The 22,294-nt window shown below is 33.4% G+C and overlaps 5 protein-coding genes across 5 annotated transcripts in view; 1 reads left to right on the forward strand and 4 right to left on the reverse strand.

Annotated features, from left to right (window-relative positions):
• LOC145585853 (uncharacterized) overlaps positions 1-22,294 on the reverse strand; it is an 88,487-nt gene that overhangs the window by 7,742 nt on the left and 58,451 nt on the right. The gene's annotated exons all lie outside the window — the stretch shown is intronic.
• LOC145586911 (MICOS complex subunit MIC10-like) lies at positions 2-3,328 on the reverse strand. Its single transcript, XM_081643874.1, has 3 exons — positions 3,074-3,328; positions 2,215-2,357; positions 2-254 (listed from the first exon to the last, which is right to left on the reverse strand). The coding sequence occupies exons 1-3, from the start codon at positions 3,192-3,194 to the stop codon at positions 240-242; spliced, it is 279 nt and encodes a 92-aa protein (XP_081500000.1). The 5' UTR covers positions 3,195-3,328; the 3' UTR covers positions 2-239.
• LOC145586912 (patellin-3-like) lies at positions 5,632-8,345 on the forward strand. The gene is made up of 4 exons (XM_081643875.1): positions 5,632-6,769; positions 7,291-7,415; positions 7,507-7,657; positions 7,748-8,345. The coding sequence occupies exons 1-4, from the start codon at positions 5,756-5,758 to the stop codon at positions 8,000-8,002; spliced, it is 1,545 nt and encodes a 514-aa protein (XP_081500001.1). The 5' UTR covers positions 5,632-5,755; the 3' UTR covers positions 8,003-8,345.
• LOC145584518 (patellin-3-like) lies at positions 9,136-10,794 on the reverse strand. The gene is made up of 4 exons (XM_081641343.1): positions 10,126-10,794; positions 9,929-10,009; positions 9,634-9,843; positions 9,136-9,507 (listed from the first exon to the last, which is right to left on the reverse strand). The coding sequence occupies exons 1-4, from the start codon at positions 10,792-10,794 to the stop codon at positions 9,136-9,138; spliced, it is 1,332 nt and encodes a 443-aa protein (XP_081497469.1).
• On the reverse strand, positions 15,127-17,924 carry LOC145586913 (patellin-3-like). The gene is made up of 4 exons (XM_081643876.1): positions 16,548-17,924; positions 16,187-16,311; positions 15,944-16,085; positions 15,127-15,682 (listed from the first exon to the last, which is right to left on the reverse strand). Exons 1-4 carry the CDS (start codon positions 17,811-17,813, stop codon positions 15,431-15,433), a joined length of 1,785 nt encoding a protein of 594 aa, XP_081500002.1. The 5' UTR covers positions 17,814-17,924; the 3' UTR covers positions 15,127-15,430.

Below are 22,294 nucleotides of genomic sequence, written 5' to 3' on the forward strand. Positions count from 1 at the left end.
CTATAGAATTTTATTTTTTCTTTCTTTTCAATTTCCATTCTCCTGATTGGAACTTCAAATCATGGTAACATTACAAGACAAAAAGGAATTGTTTCATGAAAATTTTGCAGTACATTAAGGGTACAATGACCCAGCAAAACAATTTTTGGCACTACAGTAGGGATAACAGTTATGTAAAGTGAACTCAAGTAAGAAGCCCTTCTTACTTGTTCCTTGGACATATGTAACTCAACTCAAAGTCACTCTTGCACATCCTGTATAGAGAAGATATTAATTAATATGCGAGCTGAAAAACTCAAAAGGATCTGAAAACTCAAATGAATTCACAAAACAAAGATGTTATGAGAGAAATAACTAAGCAGATTTTGGATTGGCATAGTTGTATATAAAGAAGGCTGCTTGTTATGAGAGGATCCTATTGTATACTACTTCATATCTATAAAAGACACCAAAGTACATTGCCCAAAAACATAATCAGAATCTTTGTTAATTCTGCAGTTCAAATTACATGTCCAAAGTGAAGTCACATCAATGATTAATTAGAAAATAGAGATAAAGGAAGAGAACAAGGGTAAAACTTAAAAAATAGATCAAAAGCCATCATCAAATTTCTATTTAGACCACTTAAACGTTTGAAAACAGGCAAACAGGAAACCAAAAAAGTGAAAAGCTAACATCGTGAAGCAGATGAGCAGCTTGAAAACTGCATCTGCTCAAAAGTAAGAGTCAAGAGCAGCATAGTGAATCATCAATCATGGGCCAAGGTTTTCTAAGGAGCATATATTAAAAATGAAGATCTTCGCTTTTTAATCACTCCAATCAACTCCAGAGTTCTTCCAGTCGCCCTCTTGATTTTAAATTTTAGATCTTTCATCTACAGTCCCTAGCATATCAGTGATATCACTCTCTCCACTAGTTTGAGTAGTTTCTCATAAGATGAAACCCAAGCATGAAAAGCATTGAGCCATCTTCAACTTATATAATGAGCTTCTTTCTTCACTAGCCTCCAAACAGATACAACCAACTAAGAAACCTTGGGAGTCTCACACATCTACATAGCTATTACATAAATAATCTAAAGATCGAATAGCTGATGACAAGATCTCAGACCCAGCACATACCAGATTACAATGAAAAAGAGAGACATCTGAATAGTGGGAATCTCACACATCTACATCGCGCTTACACTAATGGTCAAATCTACATCAAGTTAAATAGCAGAAAGCAAAATTTCAGAGCCAGCACATATCAGGTAACCAATGAAAGAGGGAGAAATCTGACTAGCAGAGGTCTTTCATATGCAGTGACACTTCCAAAATTAAATGAGACCATTCATACCTCTTTAACCCCGGGAAAAACAAACCAAGCAGGAGAGAGCTGTACTAAGAGCACACTATCCTACTGCTCCCAGTTAGCACATTAATAATACTAGTTTCCTACATTGATGATCTCATATATTCATGCACATCATAGTGCGCACAATTCCAAGATAATTTCAGCAAATATTGAAATAGGTACAGCTCAAGATAAATACTCATCCATATAGAGTCAGTCAACTAGCAGAATCATTCCTTTGCCAACAATAATCATTACTCAAGTAAGCTTAGTTTTAATTCGCTATAAAATTAGAACATTTCTGTCCATAGTAAAACTTGTGAGATAGTGTTCCCTGTCCATATCCTCTAAAATCCTTTCCAGCTACTCTATAGAATCCTGAATTTGACATTAAAAATCGTACTAGATTTGGTTGAACCCATCAGCTACTCTGTGACATACTTGTATACCATAGACAAACAATTTTCAACTAAAGTTGTCATTACATTATGTAACTCCAATCAAATGAGAGCCAACCCACTCTCTCTTCAATCAAGGCCATACCATGAAAAGTATCAAAGTCATCTTCGCTTATCACAACACTTCAGCCAGGAACTATATGTGCTCATCCATCAAACATAGTCTCGAGTCTATTTGTTTAAAGTACATAGTGTGTACCCCATATACTAAGCATAATCCAGTCTCATGAAAATCAAAGTCATTCTCTCTTAAAAGCTCACATAATTGATTTAAAAGTATTTAGCAACTTAAGTTTTTTCATATACAAACAAATATTGATTTTGTGACCTTATAAAGATCAAGCTAATGTTAACCTATTCTGCATTGCCTCCAATTATTTAATCAATACAATAGTATACAAACAAAAGGAGATTAACTTACCTGAGAAACAGGGGAGTCAGATATGTTTGAAGACCTCAAATTTGCTGTGGGGCTGTCAAACAATCTAGAACAGTCCGAGTATGCAGATCCAAGACCCACTCCAGCACCAAAAGCCACAGAAGCCCAACGAGTCACAGGACTCCCTAATTGAAAAAAACAGCACAATCTAATATCAATGCCTAATAGTCGCTCAACATCACAAAAACGGGGAAATGAATAGTGCATAATGACTCTGGAAATAACGCGAACACTAACAAACATACAAACACTTTTACGTCATATTAATTCAATGCTACAGCTTCAGTTGCCGCAATGTCATCCATCACATATTCACTTCCTGCCTACTTTTAAGAGACAATTCTTCCATTTTTAAGTATTTATACAAGTAATACAACACAAGCAAAACCCTCAACACCAGCCAAAATATCAGTTTAGGGGATTACTAGACCACTGCAGCATCTTCATCAATCCCCATTTCCTCTATATCTATGAATTTATTACTGCACTTATCCATTAACACAATCGATTATTGCACATCACAGTTGACCTAATATCACCTTCACCACAAAATTCAACAATTTTCAACACAATCTCAACTTCAAAGCCCTAAATATCTGTTGCAACCCCACAAAATGCCCTAAAATCGAAATCCCAGAACAACCCATCAACCCAAAACCAAATTTCCACATTACCCAACAAAATACCAACACAAACACGAACAAATCTAAGAAATTATCATCAAAAACATAAAACTAGGCAGCACATTAGCATCATTAGCACAATTTATTCAAAATAAAAGTATAATTGATATAGATATAAATAAAGGGGGCAGGAAAGTAAAGGAAAAGGAGACACTAACGGAAGAGAAGAAGGCCGGAAAAAGCGCCGGCGACGGAGGAGTAAACAAAGCGGCGAAGAGAGAGATCAAGACAAGCATCCCATTTGGCATCCAAGTTGTATTCTTTTCTGTTTTCCGCCATTTTTGTTCTTCAACTTTGCTTGTTGATGGGTCTTAATTTGCAGATTGTGATATTGGTGTTGCCGATTTTGCTACTCCTTTGCTTTCGTCGTCGTCTTCGTCTTCTTCTTCTTCTGATGAGAATTTGAGATGATTCTTCGGATTTTCTGGGTGATTGATGGAGTAAACAAAGGTACCAGATGATTTTCAGTCCTTTGTGATTTCGGGCCTTTGTGGTTTTTGTCTTCAATGGTTTACGGCCCAAGTTGCTTGGGTCATGATATTTTATGTACTTGCCAAAAGTGATTCATGCTTCAAATTTGATTGCCCAACTTGGTTCACTATTGTGGCCAAAAAACATAAACCCTAAATTGATCCAATATGACCTTAAAGCATGATTAATCTAATTAACGATAATATGATCATCAATCAAACATGATCTAGTAGATCTTATACGAGTTATACCACTTATACGTATAATATTGCAATAGGTGTTAGCTAGCTTAATGAGTTGAGAGTATAAAATTCTCAATCATTTTATTGCTTATAGAGCCCAAAATGAAGGGAATGTGTATGTTAGGATATCATCTCTTGAGTGCATCGTATATTGGTATACAATTATACAATCACCAATGAGACATTCTATTTAGTGTCTAATTGGAACAGGGGTTTTTTTTTTTTTCCTAACAGGGGAGTAGGTTTATCAATTTGGTGAAGTGCATTATTAGTAATTAAACTAGTTTTTGGCCCGGGCGATACCCCGGGTCATATATATATAAATATATATATAACTATAATAAAATAAAGTGAAATGGATTGGTGATTTCATTAAAAATAAACATTTGTTAATTTTTGCAAATATTATTGAACATTAATATTTATTTAATAATATGCGATAACCTAAATGTTTTATCATAAGGACCTTTTCTTTTCAGCTTAATTTCAGTTCAGTTCAGTTCCTAATTTCTTTCTCTCATAAACAATTCAATTCAGGCCCTTCCTCCATTTCTATTTACTTGACCCATGGCCTTAGGCACAATATTTAAGGAAAGGAGAGAGAAATTGTAATATTGTGTCCCTTGTTGCACATGATTTACCTTATTACCTTCAAAAGTTGCCCTCATATGCACTTTTTGAGCATAATTTAGATAAAATAGAAACAGATGAAGTAGTTTTCAAAAAAAAAAAAAAAAAAAAAAAAGAAACAGATGAAGTATATTAGTTTTTTTTATTTGTTAACGGATTTTTATTCTTCAGTTGTCATAAAAAAAATTCCTTAATTAAACATACATTGTGATTAAAAGAAAAAACCAAAATTTTGTTACACTTTTTTGGTTTTCATATTTTAAATGAGTAATTGAAAGAAATACATATTTTAAATGAGTATTGTTGTTAAAAAATACACATGTAAGACAATTAAAATTTTAGAATTAATGAATATGAATAACTCATTTTTAAATAACTTTATTACCATAAGATGTGTTAGTATTAATGCTAACAAATTAGAATTTTTTTGAGAGGAAACATTAATGATCAATAATAACATGACATGGCACCACATGGCGAAATTAACGACACGTTGCAAGATTTCAATTTTTTCCATTGAGTTTTAATAATATATATTGATATTGATATTGATGATATTAGATAAGAGTGAATATCACATGGCGGGGTCTAATACATGATGACATCAACAATACAATAGTAAAATGCTAATAAGTTAAAACGGTGTAACATATATAATATATATCACAACCCTCATTTAACCGCTTTGAATAATAATCCGCAACACTAAACCTAATTTCTCTTTTGACGAGTCATGTAAATGGTCATTGTAAATCTAATAGCACTACATGTTATTTATATTGCGAACTAATCTTGTTATTTATCAAATAATACTGGATCTAATGGTGAGATTTATATCAACCTTAAATTTGTAGTTTCGACACACTTTTCTCCGCTCCCTATTTTGTTATGGCCAACTCGACATACCCGATTTTGTTGCTTACTTGTAAGTTGTAACTGTCAATCTGCAATACAGCAATATATTGCCAGAAATATCAAGGATTAGTTGGCCACAAACCACCAAAGTTGTACTCATATGACTTTTATCTCTACAACACCAAATTCTTTTCCTACACTGTAAAAAAAATAAAAATAAAAAACCAAAAAAAAGTTGAAAAGGGCCAAAAACGATGGGCAGACAGTAAAAACCAAAAAGAATCCGATGATATTTTCAGTTTGACTTGTAGTCAACATTCCCATCTTTCCTTTATTTTACTCCCTTACTATAAAAATACTTAAAAATCTAAAATACTCTCACTTTTTTTTCCTTAAAAATCAATAAATAAACAAAAAGTAGAATAAAGATTTCAAATTTCAATCACAATTAATTTGTCCTCCACGTGTTAATTTCCCCTTCTTCTACCTCCTTTTGTCCTGTCTTCTCAATAATTTTCCCCTTTTTTCTGCACTTTGGATTTTCCTTTCTCCGCCCTAAACGCCGCCGTTTCACTCCCTACCTCTCACTCACTATCTTTCCTCTTTCTCTCTCCTCATTCACTCCACTTTCTCTCTCCAAAAATGGCAGAATCTACTCCTCCTTCCACCACTGCCCCTCCGCCGGAAAACCCATCTCCGGCAATACCAGAATCAGAATCTCCGGTTCAATTAGCTGAAACAGAGACTTCTGTACCTAAGGAAGAAGAATCTCCGGTGCCGGAAGAAGAATCTCCGGCGAAGATAGAATCTGAGACAACCCCAGAACCACTGGTAGCAACACCGGCTGTTCAGGTTGAAGAACACACAGAATCACAAACAATTACTGAATCTGAGGATACCCAGATTAAGGAACCTAAAAAAAGCAGCTTTATTCAATCAGCTGTTTCTTTTAAAGTGGAAAGTAATCTTCTTTCTGATCTTTCAGATTTCGAGAGAAAATCCCTTGAAGATTTTAAAACCCAGCTCAAACAATCTCTGTCTGATAAAACCCTTTTGCCCAAATCATCTAAATTAGCTACTAGTTCAGCTTCAAATACTATTGAATCTGCTTTAAATGAGGAGGATGAGAAAATCCCAGATGAAAATGATGGGGAAGTTTCAATTTGGGGAATACCCTTGTTGAAAGATGATAGAACTGATGTAATTTTACTGAAGTTTCTAAGGGCAAGAGATTTTAGGGTTAATGATGCTTTTTCAATGCTTAAGAATACCCTAATTTGGAGGGAAAATTTTGGGATTGATAAATTAGTGGATGAAGATTTAGGGGATGCTTTGGAAAAAGTTGTGTTTATGCATGGACATGATAGGGAATGTCACCCAGTTTGTTATAATGTTTATGGGGAGTTTCAGAATAAGGATTTGTATGCCAAGACTTTTTCAAGTGAGGAGAAGAGAGAGAAGTTTCTGAAATGGAGGATTCAGTTCTTAGAGAAGAGTATTCGAAAGCTCGATTTCGATGCTGGTGGTGTTAATACTATTTTTCAGGTTAATGATTTGAAGAATGCTCCTGGTCCTGGTAAAAGAGACCTTAGGCTGGCTACTAGACAAGCTCTTCATTTGCTGCAAGATAATTATCCTGAATTTGTTGCCAAACAGGTATATTTCCTTGAATTTATAGATGTTGTATTTGAATCATTAATCCTCGGTTGCTGTTATTGTTGTTGCCTACACTTGGAAATGGTAGTTAGTATTGTATCAATGTTGTGTTAGCAATTTAGCATGATTGTTAGTTTGGATGTTGTACAATAGATGTTGATTGATCCTGGTGATGCTTATTGTTTGGATGAAGTTAGCTTGTATTTGTATTATAACTCGAACGAGCTAGTTGATGTTCATGTTAATTGCATAAGAACTTTGAGCCTACCTTTGGGTGTGTGGCAGCCTGCTAGTTGGCTTGATATCATATATTGCATCCTAAGTTTAGGAGGTGGCACTTACTTGAATTAGAATTATTTTTCTTAAATCTTAACTTTCATTTACCAAGTTTCCCCATTTGAAATTGTTTCTAATGTAAGAAGGAAAAATTCAAACATATATATAGTCTTCTCAAGGATGTAGGAAGTATAACTGAGAAATTATTGGTTTCTAATAAATTGTGTTACGAAATTAATTCGTAGGTGTTCATCAATGTGCCTTGGTGGTATTTGGCCTTCTACACTATGATGAGCCCATTCATGACCCAAAGAACAAAGAGCAAGTTTGTGTTTGCTGGACCCTCAAAAACTGCTGAAACCCTTTTCAAGTCAGTACCATTTACTTCTTCCCCTTGTTCTCCAGACTTCAGAAAATTTGATGGTTATACTAAAGTAAAATTTGTATTTTGGGTGCAACAGGTATGTATCTCCTGAGCAAGTTCCTATTCAATATGGTGGCCTTAGTGTTGATTATTGTGATTGCAATCCGGATTTCACTGTGGACGATCCTGCAACTGTCCTAAACTTAAAAACTGCAACGAAGCAGTTTGTGGAAATCATATGTTCTGAGGTAGGTTTTACTACAACTACTCAATTAGTCTCAAATTTCCTGCTGTGATGATTTATTTGTAAGTTTAATTGCTATTATTGGATTTTGTAGAAATGTATCATCGTTTGGGAGCTTCGAGTAGTGGGATGGGACATCACTTATAGTGCCGAGTTCGTGCCTAGCGCTGAAAATAGTTACATTGTGGTTATACAAAAGTCAACCAAGATGACCTCAAGTGATGATCCTGTGATATCCGGAAGCTTCAAAGTAGGCGAAATTGGTAAGATAGTCCTCACAGTTGACAATCCAACTTTCAAGAGAAAGAAACTCCTCTACAGGTACAAAGTGTTGCCTTTCTCTGATTGATGATGATGATCTTGCTCTAATCTAGTTCAAGACTATTGCCAACAATGCTATAAATGAGTGTTGATTTCCTTGTTCAATATGTAGATGAATTTCCACTTCAAATTTTCATTGGTTCATATCTTTGTTTTATAGTTTTGTTTCTTTTTTTCAACATTCTGCAACTTTTTGACCCATTTTCTTTCCTTTTGGAGCATACGTTAAGTGCTAACTGATTAGAGCGCTTGATTGGTTTTGGCTTGTTGATCCATTAGGAAAACAGAACCTTAGGGTTTGTGTTGAGTGTATAATGATTGTAAAAACTCGTAAAACTTCAATGTTTTATTTTATCTGTATACTTGTTTTATGGATGTTTTTTAAATGTTGGAAGCGTAATTGCCCAACTAGAAATCCATTTTATTACGAAGTAAATTTCTGGGAATATCTTGGTATAAATAAATACGTAGTGAGAATTACAGATGTTATTTCTCTGCCATTAGATGGTCCTTCAAAACCTTGGTGCTAAGTCACTTTCAGGTTATTATATTTATGGAGTAGTTCTTTCTGACATGGTTTTCGATTTAAATTTCTGTAATTCTGTCACATTTTTTGTACTTCAAATTTCATTTATATCATAAGGGTTAGTTTCTGATATGAACCACACCTCAATTAGGTGTACTGGCACTTTCAATTTATGTCATTTGAAAACTTTTCTTGGACATTATGATACCCTTGACAATTATAACATTATTAGACTAACAGTGTCTTTTGAAGGAATCAAATGATGCCAAGCCACCAACTTACTAGTCTACACACACATTATTTATTATGGAGTATTCTATTAAGCTTGTTTTCTGCAATAAAGTTAAGCTGAAATAATTGTTGCTGATGCAAGATGCTACTCTACTTTTAAGGTATAACTGTACAAGTCCCTTAGGCTTGTTTTTCACTTGAATTTCTCTTTTATAAACTCGATTTTCTGTGACGGAGCCTATGTTGCCTTGCAAGTTTGAGTGCGAGAGATGGGGAGGAAAAAAGAAGCAGATATGGAAAAAGAAACCTTAAGTCAATAGAAATTTAGAATAGCCAAGTTTAGGTATTTTATGATAATGGTTGTAGAGTTATGTTTGAGAAATCCCAGGAAAAATTATTCCCAATCAACAAATCATACTGCTTTCATCATCTGACTGAACTAACCAACCACGTAGAGAAGCTTCTGGCTCTGTATTCATTTCAGATGACACAACTCGAACTCTAGTAAGCAGCTTCTTCTTCTTTGAGCTTATATTACAAATGGCAAGTACCAGTTTCCCAGGCTCATCCACACTGAAACCCTCAGAAATTACAGGTTCATGATTAGCTGTAAGCTTCCTTGGCCTTGATATAGCTGTTGTGTAACTTTCCTTAGAGTCAGGTTCAAACTTCGCTTCGTATACAGCGTCCCAGCTTATCATCCTAAGATCCCAGAGTACATTACAGGGCTGCAGGTTGCAGCAGCAATTCATGTAAACAATCAGAATATGGGATTCCTGTAGGAAACAGTTTCTTATAGATGTTGTAAGAAATTAAACCTAGCAATTACAGTATATAATAGGTTCAGATATGAACAAATCCAAACGACTCCTTTGTCACTTTTAGATATAACAGGCATTTACCTTTGTGAAATGGAACTCTAGTCTCTGTGTGCCAGAAGGATTGATGGTAACATCAGGACTAACATCATCAGTGCTAGATTGGTGAAAATCTTGCTCGTTATCTCTGCTTAGGCCACCATATTTCACTGGCACTTGTGCAGGAGATATGTATCTGTTATGAGCGTCAAATACTGAGAAGTCTGAGATCATAAGGTAGAGCAAGGATAGAAACTGAACAAAAAGGAAACTAGGGAACAAGAGGCTATACTGACATGAAAAGGGTCTCGGTGGTTTTTGTTTGACCGGAGAATACTACTTGGTTTGTGCTCCATGCATCAAACACCATTGAACAAACCCGGCAATAATTCCGATACCACCAAGCAACATTGATCCACAACTGTTGGACAACAAAAAAATTCAAGCGCAGAACCAGGAAGAATTTGTCAATTGTCAATGATGCAGCACATTCAAGTTCAAGATCTGAAATATTAGCAAATTGGGTTTGTTAGATACCTGTTTTGCCACAAATTCTGGATAATAATCGCTCAGCATTTGGAGATACTTGTAAATGACCTTGTATAGGTTTCTGTTGCCATACCTTGTTAAGCTTTTAAGATCAATGACTAACAAGATAGAATTTTGACCTCTTGTGCTACAAACAATCTTCCTGATATTCTTCTCTGTAAACTGGATCAGCCAGCGAAAAAATTTCCTCCCTTCTTGGTCATCGTACGATGTAATTTGGCTACGATTATTGACCAAGACATCCTCCAAAACCAAGTACCATACAGGGTACCCTTCTTTGTCATAACCATGAGTGAACATTACACTCTTGTTATCATGAATTCCAACGTCGTCTTGTAAGAGTAATTCAATGCCCACTTCATTGCGCCAGTGAAGAGTGTTCATGATCATTGCATATGCATCAAAAACCTCAAAATTCCTCGCTTTCAAGAACTTTAGGATGACAGTATCACTTGTATTATCACCAAGAAGAGGAACTCCCCAAATTGTAGCATGACTCCCTTCAAAGGAGCAAAACAGATCATCTCCGGGGTCATTTTTAATGAGGCTTTTTAGATCATGTAAAGCTTTCTTTTGGTATTCTGTAAGTTTACTAGCCACCCTAAACTCTTCCCTGGAGGAGGATGTTTCGCCCGATTTATCACAAACACCCTCCATAGATTCTTTAGCTTAATTCATGCTATGTGCAATTGTGCATGAATTCTACTCCACATTTTACGGAAAATTGTAGATGTTTCAATTTTTTTTTTTTTTTTTTTTTGTCAAACTTACTACCAATGCTAGCTGGTGGGATCCACAACTCCAAAGCTTGTTGATTTGTGCACACAGTAAAGACTTGGTAAAAGTATAACTAGCTATAGCAGGCCTTCCATAATGTCTTTTTTTTTTTTTTTTTTTTTTTTTTTTTTGAAAAGCTTTACAAGGTCTTCTCCCAAGGAAAGTGGAGGCTGAATTAGTCTGAGCTACAGTTTATTTCTTTGTTATAAGGCTTATGAAGATAGTTTAAACATGGTGATTAGATCTAGTCAGTTTGGCCCAATAAATATGTGAATTGTGAAATGGTAGGTTGAAGAACCTTTGTTACGGGTATATTCCACGTCTTAAAATTAGTCTAGTAGTTTTAAAACCCCTTATAGAGCTTACAGTACGTTTGGTTTAATATAAAATGTTTCACTAATCTATTCTCAAAAGTAAAAACTAGTCTTACCATAAATCCGAAACTTAAATTTGTAGGTGGTAAAGAGCTAATAAGCAGGGTTGGTAATTATTAAGCAAATTGCATTGCGTCTTTGTTTAAAAAGTAGTTGGGCGCCGCTATTACATGAACATGGGCAGTTGGATGGACTGACTAAAAATCATGTACAAGAATAAAACATAAATCTGTGGTTACTTCCAAGACATAAATCTTTGGATTCTTCATCAACTTGTTATGTTAATGCAGTTATGCATGTGTCACACAACTTGAAAATGAAACTCAAATTGTACCTTCGACTATAAAATATCCTGCTTAATTTGTGGAATAGAGTCGTCCAAATGACCCCAAAAATGGTCCCTAATCTATACTAATTCCCAACATATGGATCTTTAGCTATATTCGGAGTGTAAACATAATATTTGGGAGAACCTTTTATTTTTTGACATGAACTTAGAGTTTAAGACAAATTTGGAAGAATCTTCAACTCGTAGACAAAAAATCATTAAAATTGGAGTAAGATTGAAAGAATTTATGTTTTTGCTATAAGTTTGCTATTGTAGTGTCACTAGTGTGTCTCATTGTGTTGGACGTTGTCCTTTGCATGTATATTAATTTGCCATGTACTATGTACTCCATATTATGTTATTACGAGGGTATGTTGAGTTATGTATTTATTTTTAGGAAAATGCTTATACATAACCCTTAAAGAGAACTATTAATGATATATTTGTAGTCATTTAAAACTTTTTTTTCGAGTGTATTTTTTGGAGTTATTATTTATAAATTATATACGAGTGTAAATATCTAAATGAATTTCGAAGTGTAAAAATCAAAATAATATTTTATCACTCAGTTGTACTTATTACTCATAATACTTGGAAATCATTGAGTTAAAATTAGAGATATGTTCTTACTTTTAAAAGACATTCTTGAAGGCACCCAAATTATAATTATGAGATACTAATCCAAAAATTAATTTGAAGGTGGTTAATTAGCACGGGGTTATGATTAGCATACAAATGCATGCAATTGAAAGTACATTAACAAATTTTATGCAAAATAAAGTGAGCATGTGTAAAATAATTGTGAAAAAGTTAATTGGATGTCTGTTGTTGTAACAGAAAATTATAACAAGTGTGGCTTTATAATCATAACTCCATCAGCCTTACTCATGTTTTTGGTCTGAATTTAAGCTGTCAAAAGCAAGTTTAATTCAATTAATTCGTGTTGTTGTACAATTTTTCCCTGTATTTTTCTTTCTTTATTGTTTTAGAGGAAGTTGTAAACTACTTGATCATTAAATAGGTTTCAATTTATTGTCAAATCATTCCAACTATTGAAATACGGAGTACTTTATTCATGGTCAAAATTTTACTAAATTTGTATTTTACAATAATATATATTTTTGCTCTAAGCATGTGAAATACTTGAGTAGTTAAGATTATTCACTATCAAAGTTTACATATTATAGAGTAGATATTAAAAAACTTCAAATGATGCTAATAAAAAAGACGATGAAAATATGCATGCGGTAAAACACTCAAAACTGATCCCTCAATCCGAATTAGCCCAAAGAGTGAATTATGCGGTAAAATGTGGGAGGCCCCTCTGTATATTAAAAATCATCAAAGTTTGGGGAGTATCATTGATTAGGAGTAACGACAAAACACGAATTAATTAATTTAGGGATTAGCCAATCAATATGGTTTAGGACATGATGAGACACTCTATTATTCGGATTCCCTAATAGTCTTCTAGGATGAAGCATACATCAGTAGCGTATTTCATGTCATAAAAGCAATTAATCACTCAAATTAGGCTAAACAACCTAAATTAATTTAATACTTGGTATATTCAAAAGGTAAGCATAAATTGGAGATAGGACCCAAATATAAAGCACAAGTGTATGATTTTGATATGGAAAATAAAAGTGTTTGATACTTTGATTTATCTTTTGTTTTCAAGTATGCTTGACAGATGGACTGACTATGTATTACCTTTGACAAATCCACATTGTAGTGTGAATCAAGATAATTAAAAGCAACCTACTCAAATTAGTGCTCTAAATCCGATTATGGTTTGTGTACAAACAAAATTTCATTTTCTGAAATATTTGCTTTTATAGATGTTTTGATAAACCAAGCGAATTGATCTTAGACTACATCTGATGCCTACATGTTGTGCCTCGGCCAAGCACAACCGCCAAGATGTCTTAAAATCCATCTAACTTAGGTTGTGCTCGTGTCAATCCACATGCTTTTATAATTTTCTACCACTTCAAAAATAAATAACTTGTTTTTACATAGTGGTAAAAAGCTATGATTATAATGACCTTGATTGAATCAATTATGCAAAGTATGATTGATACATCAACAATAACAGGTACATATCCCTTTTTAATCTATAACTTGAGTATTGAAAAATTTTCCGATTAGTGTCACTAGATAAATAATCTTACCCAATTGTAAGTTAGAAAAATATTAAATTTTATCAATGTACAACTATACAAGTACATAAGATTAAGAAGATAAGTTTGCACGAGCTGCCATCCCCATCAGATTGAAACATCAGAGAAAATTACATGAAATAATTTGTCCCTACATGATAACTTATAATATATCAACAAATTATTAGTACCAATTAGTCTCATCTTTCAAAAAGTAGTTGATCAAAACCATCAATTCTAAAGCTTCTAAATCAAACCTACTTATAATTAATTCAGAAGAAAATTCCAGAGAACATATATACTGCTGCTAAATGATAATTATCCCTTATTTTTTATTTTATTTTATTTTTTTGAGTGGGAAATTTGGACTTTAGTTTAGTAGGTTTTCAAGTCTCTATTATAGCATTAGGACCCATTTGGTCCCTCATAATGTTATCTACACAACACCTATAATCATAATGTTCATGTTGAAGTTGCTAAAGTTTATTCTTTTCACTTTCATTTTGACATTTACACCTTGTTATCATTTCCTTTGTAAATTTATAGGTATTTGATTCATTTCTAGATTAATTAATGAAAAGGTGACACTTGAATTGAAGATATTATGCCCTCATTTTTGCAAGATTAGCAAAATATCTTTTCTCCTTATGGTCCAAATTTTTGTGTCTTATATCTAATTGAGATGTCATTCATGTATCTTTTTATTAATTAGTTAAATTATCATGTGGTTCTAATTCTCTTGTAACTTCTATCTATATTGACTATATTGTCATAACATTTCATTAACTTGTTCATGCAAATTTTTCCTTATAGTAGTACTTTGTTCTACACTACCTTTAAAATTTTAAAGTATTATCAAAGATAAGCTTTGCTTTTCCTTTTAATAATGAAATAAAGATCAAAACTAACGTTTCCCTCCCCCAACATTTTGAACCCCTAAAGCTAGTTAGTTAATATGTCCTGTACTCTTACCAAAAGTTTCAAGGATTCAAAGTAGATTGGAATTATAAAAATAATTGCCAAAATAAATGTTTTGGTGTAAAAATCCCAAAAGAATAATTGCCAAAATAAATGTTTTGGTGTAAAAATCCCAAAAGAATAATTGCCAAAATAGCCCTAAAATAGTGGGGTATAGTAATAAATATTCACCAAACACATGATCCAATCATTCAGACATGCAGCCCCCACATATAAGTTGGCCACATGCCAAGTCTGATCAGTTAAAGAAGCAAAAGATTACAAAAAGTCCTAAAATATGAAACAAAAACAAACAATTTGCAAAAAATACATAACAATAATTATAATTAAAAAAAAAACCCCATAAAATTTGGAATTTTAGCACAACTCATCAACCATAATTTAAAATTTACATAGAAATAGAATATACAGACAAAAAAGAGTATCAATACACAGTTTTTGCACCCCTTTCTTCCTCTGTATATGTCCTCCAAACATGAGAAACACAAGGACCAAGGACACACACCATGAAATTTTAAAATAAAAATCCAAGAAAAAGAAACAAATAAATAAATAATAAATCCCAAAACTCCTTATATAAAAAAGTAAATTTAACCCCCAAAAATTTAAAATAAAGAACTTATTAAAAGTCACTATGATTTTTTGAATGAATAATGGTAATATTTCTGATTAAATCACTGAGAACCCTTGACTTTAGACCTGTAAAGGAGCTTCTTCTTCTTTGAACTTTGGTTGTCAATGGTTATGACCACCTTTCCTGGCTCAGTCACCTTGAATGTGTCACAAATTACTGGCTCATCTGCTGCTGTTACTTTCTTTGGCTTTGTAATATTTAGTGTGTATCCTCCTTCCTTTGCTGGCAAGAATTCCGCGCCATAGGTTACATCCCATCCAATTACTCTTAGCTCCCATACCAACTCGGTTTCCTACATCGTCACACATTACACACGTCAATTTAATTTGAAACGAGTCTAACCAAATCGCTCTTATATATGTTACGGTATGCTAACAGTAAATGTTAAATGTTAAGAACCTTATGAAACATACAAAAAGGAATTCAATTTGAAACAAATGTAACAAAATGGCTCATATATATTATATATATGTCACGGTATGGTAACAGTAAATGTTAAGAAGGTTATGAAACGGACAAAAAGTAAGGGAGGGGGTCAGGGGTGCAAATATACCTCAGTAAATGCAAACTCAATTGGGTGTTTAGTGCCAGGCTTGATAGTAACCTCAGTAACAGAATCAGCAGGTGAAAATTCATGTTCACCAAACTTACTGTGCCCACCAAATTGAACAGGCACCTGTTCAGGAGCTATGTACCTGTTTTTTTGCAGAACATACAAACAACATATTCATCAATAAATAGTTTAATAATTTGAGGAGAGAGAAAAAACAATAACAAAGCAGACAAGTTTACTGACTTGAAAAGGGTTTCAGGAGTCTTTGATGGACTAGCAAACACAAACTTGCTCTTGCTTCTTGGTGTAAACACAGTCAAGTAAATCCAGTTGTATGCCAAATACCACCATGAAACATTGATGCACAACTATATAAAATCAAAATAATAAATAAATAAAATTAGATTAACACAATCAATAAATTCTGAGTTTCTGCCTAATAATTTCAAAAACACTTCCATTTTGAGTAATACCCATGTCAAAATTCAATAAAAAGACATGAAATTTATGATAAAGTTTTCATCTTTACCCAAACCCAGATCAAAATTATCACATAATAATCAATAGAAACCAAAATAAATGAAGAAATGAGTAGAAATTATACCTGTTTAGCAGCAAATTCTGGGTAGTTATCCTGAAGAATCTCAAGAAATTTGTCAATAACCTTGTAAAGATCCCTCTTACCATACCCAGGAGAATTCTTCAAATCATTAACAAGAACAAAAGAATTAATCCCTTGAGGACTAAAATCAAGAGTTCTGATAGTTTTTTCAAGGAATTGAATCAACCATCTCAAGAACTTCTTCCTCTTCTCAGCATCAGAGAAAGTATTCTGGTAAAGTTCCTTGTTCTGAAACTCACCAAACACATTGTAACAAACAGGGCGATTATGTTTATCAACTCCATGAGTAAACACAACCTTTTCATAATCATTTCCAAGGTCTTCATCTAAGAGAGTGTCAACCTCGAATTCCTTCCTCCAACGAACAGTGTTTCTGATCATGGTGAAAGCGTCTTTCACTCTGAAATCCCTTGCTCGGAGAAATTTCAGGAGAATTACATCAGTTCTTTCATCGGCTAACAGAGGAATTCCCCAAATTGAGACCTCTTCTGGCTCCTTTGGTGGTTCGGCTTCCTCCTCCACGGGGACCGCGGTTGGTTCGGGTGCTGCTGTTGTTGCTACTTCAACCACAATTGTTTCCTTGATGTCTTCAACTGTTTTCTCTTCCTCCTCTTTCGTCGCCGTCTCGGGTGCGGGAACAGAGACAGGTACTTCCTCTGTTTTTGTGGGTTCCTCTGTTTTTTTAGGTTCCTCTGTTTTGGGGGTTTCCTCCTTTTTAGCAGGCTCCTCTGTTGTAGGGGCTGTTGCTGTTGCTGGGGCCTCTTCGGTTTTAGAGGCCTCTTCAACAGCGGGAGCAGGAGCAACCTCCTCCGCGGGCTTCTCTTCAGCAGAAGTAGAAGCGGCGGCAGGAGTTTGCTCCTCCTCCTTCTTCTCTTCCTCCTTCTTCTCCTCAACCTTAGCGGGTGGCGGGGGAGGAGGGGCAGAGAACTCGTGCTTCTCGAGGGATTCCTGAATAAGTTTCTTCAAATCCTCGAGAGCCTTCCTCTGAGCCTCAGGAAGCTCGCTGGCAACATTAGTCTCTTCCTTAAAAGAGTCCTGTTTAGCGATCTTCTCAGGCTCGCCCTCGGTTGTTGATTCCTCAACCGGCTTCTCGGGTTCAGCCGATTCGACAACCGGCTTCTCGGCTTCGGCTTCGGCTTCGGCAACAGCAACCGCAGCAGGTGGTGGGGGAGGTGGGGTTTCCATCTCAACCGGCTTCTCGGCTTCCGGCACCACCACTTCCTCCGGCTTCTTGGTTTCAGCCGCCATTGATGATGATGATGATGATGATATTTTCTTGTTTTTTTTAGAGAGAGAAAAAAGAAGTTTAAATTTAGAGAGAGAGAAAGAGAAGATGAAGAGAGAAATGAAGAAGAAGAGAAGGGAGAAATGGGTTTAATAGTAAAGAGGAAGTCCGAAAAGGGTTGTGACCGTTGGAGGAGAAGAAAAACAGACTGTCAGAAACGGATTGCCAGCTAACAACTTGGACCCACTTTTTCTCTTCCAGCCTATTTACACTATTGTTACTTACCTTAAACCATTTTTTATGTTATTTAACACTAATTTAATTTGGCAATTAGCGAATTAATTTCGAAAATTACTGATTTTTCTGAGGAAAGAAATCAATGCTACTAGGTGGCTTTCAATTTTTTAACACGGTTAAAAAGAAAGCAAATTAAATGTGTATGTTTTTGTATATAACTTTGTTATTAACAATCAATTTAGTATTCTAACCATTTTTTCATACCTCTTTCATTTCATCCTTGCCATACTAGTATTATTCTTCAACGATTATTTTTCTGTGTTTTTATTAAGAATCTTGTTAATGAACGTCCCCGAGGCGTTGGATAAGCATTTAAAATATTAGTTCAAATGGTATTAATTTGGGAAAGCATGACAAAATCACGCGTCGATCGATGTAATTAATATTAATTTTAATTTAATCTTTCTACTTTTAGCTAGCTCATCCAATGTCTCCGGGGCGTTTGTTAGCTTTTGCCTTAATAAAAACTGAACTGTTTCTACATACAATTTTAAAATTATTAGGAAATTATTACTTAATGCCTTTTCTGATTTACTGAATTGAATTGTTTATATGATACTCCTGTTGTCCCCTTAATTATAGTTGTTGTTAGTGGACCAACTCAACCAAAAGCTTAAATTGATGGTTGAGGCCCAGAAATATGTTTTATACTCTATCACTCCTCTTCACATAAAAGGCCCTTTGGGCTTGAAATGTGGATGTAACACAGGGTCACCCATACCTGGTGCGAATTAATTCCACTTTGAAGAAGGGGCAGAAGAGATTCCACTTTTTTTATTGATTTTTTACTGATGATTTTTTACATTATTTCACAATTTTTTTAATGACACAACGTACTACTCCTATTCAATGTTATTAGTCTAGTGACTCTAGTCACACTCACACATGCAACCTCAATAATCAAGATAATGATGAACAAGTTTTTAAAACAAATCCGCTATAAATTTCATACTTAGCTTTGAGATTTAAAATAGGTTTGAGACCATAAGAAAGATCATGCATGATATGTAGTGTTTTTCTATCCTTTCAACAATTTTTTAGTACATACAATTCTAGAAATTTAACAAGCTCTATCCTATCCTTGAATGGTTGGACCTTGATACTTTGAATTGGGTCAAACCTACAATGTGTTTATTTGACTTTTTTATATAGTGTTGTGTCAAATATATTTTGGATGTTTTGTTCCAAAACTGGAATCTATTTTAAATATATTTATACTTTGTAAAAACATTTGTTAAAAAGCTAATTTGGGCTAATCATATGAATATGACATGATAAATACATTACACTAAATGATGTGGAAATGAAAAAAAAGAAATCGTTGGCCCTAGCTGATGACCTAGGATACTTTTAGCATGATATAAATCTTAATGTGGTTGGGTCATAGACTCATAGCTGTTTAATTAGTAAATCTTTAATTAGCATTAGTTTATGTGGGAACCTAAATTTAATTTTTTTGTTGAACTAATAACCCTTGCCATGACAAAATTAAATAATCAATCACGCACTATTAGTAAAAAAAAAAAAAAAAAAAAAAAAAAAAAAAAAAAAAAAAAAAAACAACAATAATTACAATAAAAAAAAAAAACCAAAACTTTAGAAGTGTGCTAGTGTGTTACGTATACGGTATACCATTGATATTGGTCGATAGACGATAGTAGACTTCATTAATCATTTAATTGTACCTTTACAAACTTGTGTCTCCTTCTATTTTTACACACCTTGTTGAAAAACATATGGGGTATAATATGCTATCTACTATATCTGCTTGAATATACACCTCATAATTAATGGAGTAGTCTGTTTTTTTCTTTGTATGTCTGTTTTTTCCTTTCTAATGAAAAAAAAAAAAAAAAACATATTTACTAGTAGCATATGAAGAAACTCTTATTATTAAAAATTACAAGAAATATTACTAATTTTAGGGAATACATAGGGATCTACGGTACAGATTACAAATATATGATCGTATGGAGCACAAAGATTATTAAACAAGCTTTATCTCAACAATTGAAAATTAAAATTAAAATTAAAATTTCAATCTCAAAGATAATCATCCCTCAAGCCACAATTGATGACTATTTTTTTAAAAAATATTATTATACTTCGCATTTTACTATAAAGTCTATAATTATATAATATATTTACGTACACCAATTGAACTATAACATTTACTTTATGTTTAAAAATCAAAACTTGATTCTTCAACCTACTCTTTACTCAATGCTTCCCAAAATTTTGTTTACTCTTGTTGTTATCCTGTAATTATATTATACATCTAGAATCAATGAGGTAATGACACATCTAAACGTTTACCTTTATCAGTTAATTATAGTATAATTTTAAATAAAAAACTACCAATGAATGACCAATAAGATTATTGATCAGTACAGTACATTCTATTCGTTTCTTAAACAGATATTATAATTTGATAACTTGACTAGTTAATCACGCATCTAATGAGGATTCTGTTCACCATTATTCACGTTGATTTTGCTTCATGCTTTTCTCATCATGAGTCACAAATGTGCTCTAGCATGCGGTAATCGACTCACATTTGAAATCCATTTACCAAACAAATTAATTAGGGGAGAATCCTTTGATTTAGGTTTGTACTCTATGCATGACAATAATCAAAATCCATCTCAAACTACTTTTGAGATCATTAATACGCACAGAGTATTTTTTAATGCTACTCGTATGTTGTAAACCTTGTAATACGTAGAAAGTAGTACTCCGTACTTCCTAGTGTAGGTTGCTGATCGAAACACTACATATACAATGTCTGGTCTCTTATATGGAGTAAATACAAAATATATCACACACATTTTATTTTATAATGTACCACTTTTCATTTGAATATACGTATAAGGGTGTACCCTCGCCTTTCACTAATACGAAGTAAATTGCAAGAAGTTTGATACAATTGGGAAAAAAAAATGAATGTCTTATAATAGGAAACAAATAGATTATATGTTTAGTGTACTCCCTAGTTCCCTATTAATAATTCTAAAATTAGGCTTGCAGGTAATTAAGGAGTAATCCATATCTGTAGATTTTATTCTCTTTCTTCTTAAAAATAATAGGAGTAATGAGAAAATAAAATAGAAAGAAAGAAAGAAAAACGATTTTATTCGGAGTCACAAAATCTGATGTACAGAGTAACATGCCTGTCACACAGAAAAAAGATAAGGACCACTTCGTGCTGACCACGACCTCCAAGATACTGCCTCAGGAGGTGGACACGTGTCAAGTTTTGATACCTCCGTCTTCAAATTTTCCACACCAGGCTGTCATTTTGGTTAAGTTAAAGGATTTTATTAAGAGTAATTTTTGTATTTAATTTTTGTGAAATACGGAGTATAATAAAGTTTATAATACGAGAATATTAAATTTAACCTGTACAAAAGATTTGCAAACGAGGTGTCAGAATGCTTTAATCGTTCATGCGACCAAAGGTGGTAAAAGACTAAAAGGTGTGTGCAAAGCTGAGACCTGGTTTTTTCTTGGATGTCTTTTTCTTCTTTATTGTTAAAATTCCTTTTTTTATAATTTAAAATTTATTTTTTTATTATTTTTTTAATTCAATATATACGTTGAATAGAGACTAGAAATAAATAAAAACAAAAAAGGTTTGGTATATACTTTTACTATTGGTCAATTGGTCAAATAAAGTCCTTATACTAATGTTTTCAGAAAGCTTAATTGAAATTCTATCTTAATAGTTATATGTTAATTATGATATCCTTTGAATTTATAATCTTGAAAATCAAAATTGAGCCCTTATCAACAAAAAAAACTTGACTAATGTTTCGAAATACTCCGTATTTTGTGTAATCTATGGTTTGTGCACATAATTGCACAATTGCAAAACTAAATTACGTACGTTACTGATTGAGGCGTTACAATGACAACAAACACTTTCTAATGAGAAATTTAGAAATCTTGCTTTCATTGCAAAATATCTGATCATTTTCTATTTTTCTATAATTGGATCGGATATTAAGACCAATATTTGAGCACTTTCAAACTTTCAGTGTATTAAATATCCATGCAAGTTGAGGTCCATTGATTTCTTTGGCTATATTTCCTCATGAAATATGATTGGCTAATGTCTAAAATGTTTAAAGAAAAAATCATTAATTCATAATATCCATGAACATGTGATTTTTAAATATAGATTGTAAATTAAGGGACGACTTTATAG

This window comes from Chenopodium album, chromosome 16 (genome assembly GCF_948465745.1).
Source record: "Chenopodium album chromosome 16, dcCheAlbu1.1, whole genome shotgun sequence".
Lineage (NCBI taxonomy): Eukaryota > Viridiplantae > Streptophyta > Magnoliopsida > Caryophyllales > Amaranthaceae > Chenopodium > Chenopodium album.

Bases quoted from the DNA above. Each gene is read 5' to 3' on its own strand.
- LOC145586911 (XM_081643874.1), bottom strand. From the start codon at position 3,194: ATGGCGGAAAACAGAAAAGAATACAACTTGGATGCCAAATGGGATGCT. The intron at 2,358-3,073 runs GTTAGTGTCTCC...TTTTTCAATTAG, and splicing joins TTCCGGCCTTCTTCTCTTCC to GGAGTCCTGTGACTCGTTGG.
- LOC145586912 (XM_081643875.1), top strand. From the start codon at position 5,756: ATGGCAGAATCTACTCCTCCTTCCACCACTGCCCCTCCGCCGGAAAAC. The intron at 6,770-7,290 runs GTATATTTCCTT...ATTAATTCGTAG, and splicing joins CTGAATTTGTTGCCAAACAG to GTGTTCATCAATGTGCCTTG. The intron at 7,658-7,747 runs GTAGGTTTTACT...TGGATTTTGTAG, and splicing joins TGGAAATCATATGTTCTGAG to AAATGTATCATCGTTTGGGA.
- LOC145584518 (XM_081641343.1), bottom strand. From the start codon at position 10,794: ATGGAGGGTGTTTGTGATAAATCGGGCGAAACATCCTCCTCCAGGGAA. The intron at 10,010-10,125 runs GTATCTAACAAA...GTTGTCCAACAG, and splicing joins CAGAATTTGTGGCAAAACAG to TTGTGGATCAATGTTGCTTG. The intron at 9,508-9,633 runs GTAAATGCCTGT...TGTTTCCTACAG, and splicing joins TAGAGTTCCATTTCACAAAG to GAATCCCATATTCTGATTGT.
- LOC145586913 (XM_081643876.1), bottom strand. From the start codon at position 17,813: ATGGCGGCTGAAACCAAGAAGCCGGAGGAAGTGGTGGTGCCGGAAGCC. The intron at 16,312-16,547 runs GTATAATTTCTA...GATTTTATATAG, and splicing joins CAGAATTTGCTGCTAAACAG to TTGTGCATCAATGTTTCATG. The intron at 16,086-16,186 runs GTCAGTAAACTT...GCAAAAAAACAG, and splicing joins ACTCCTGAAACCCTTTTCAA to GTACATAGCTCCTGAACAGG.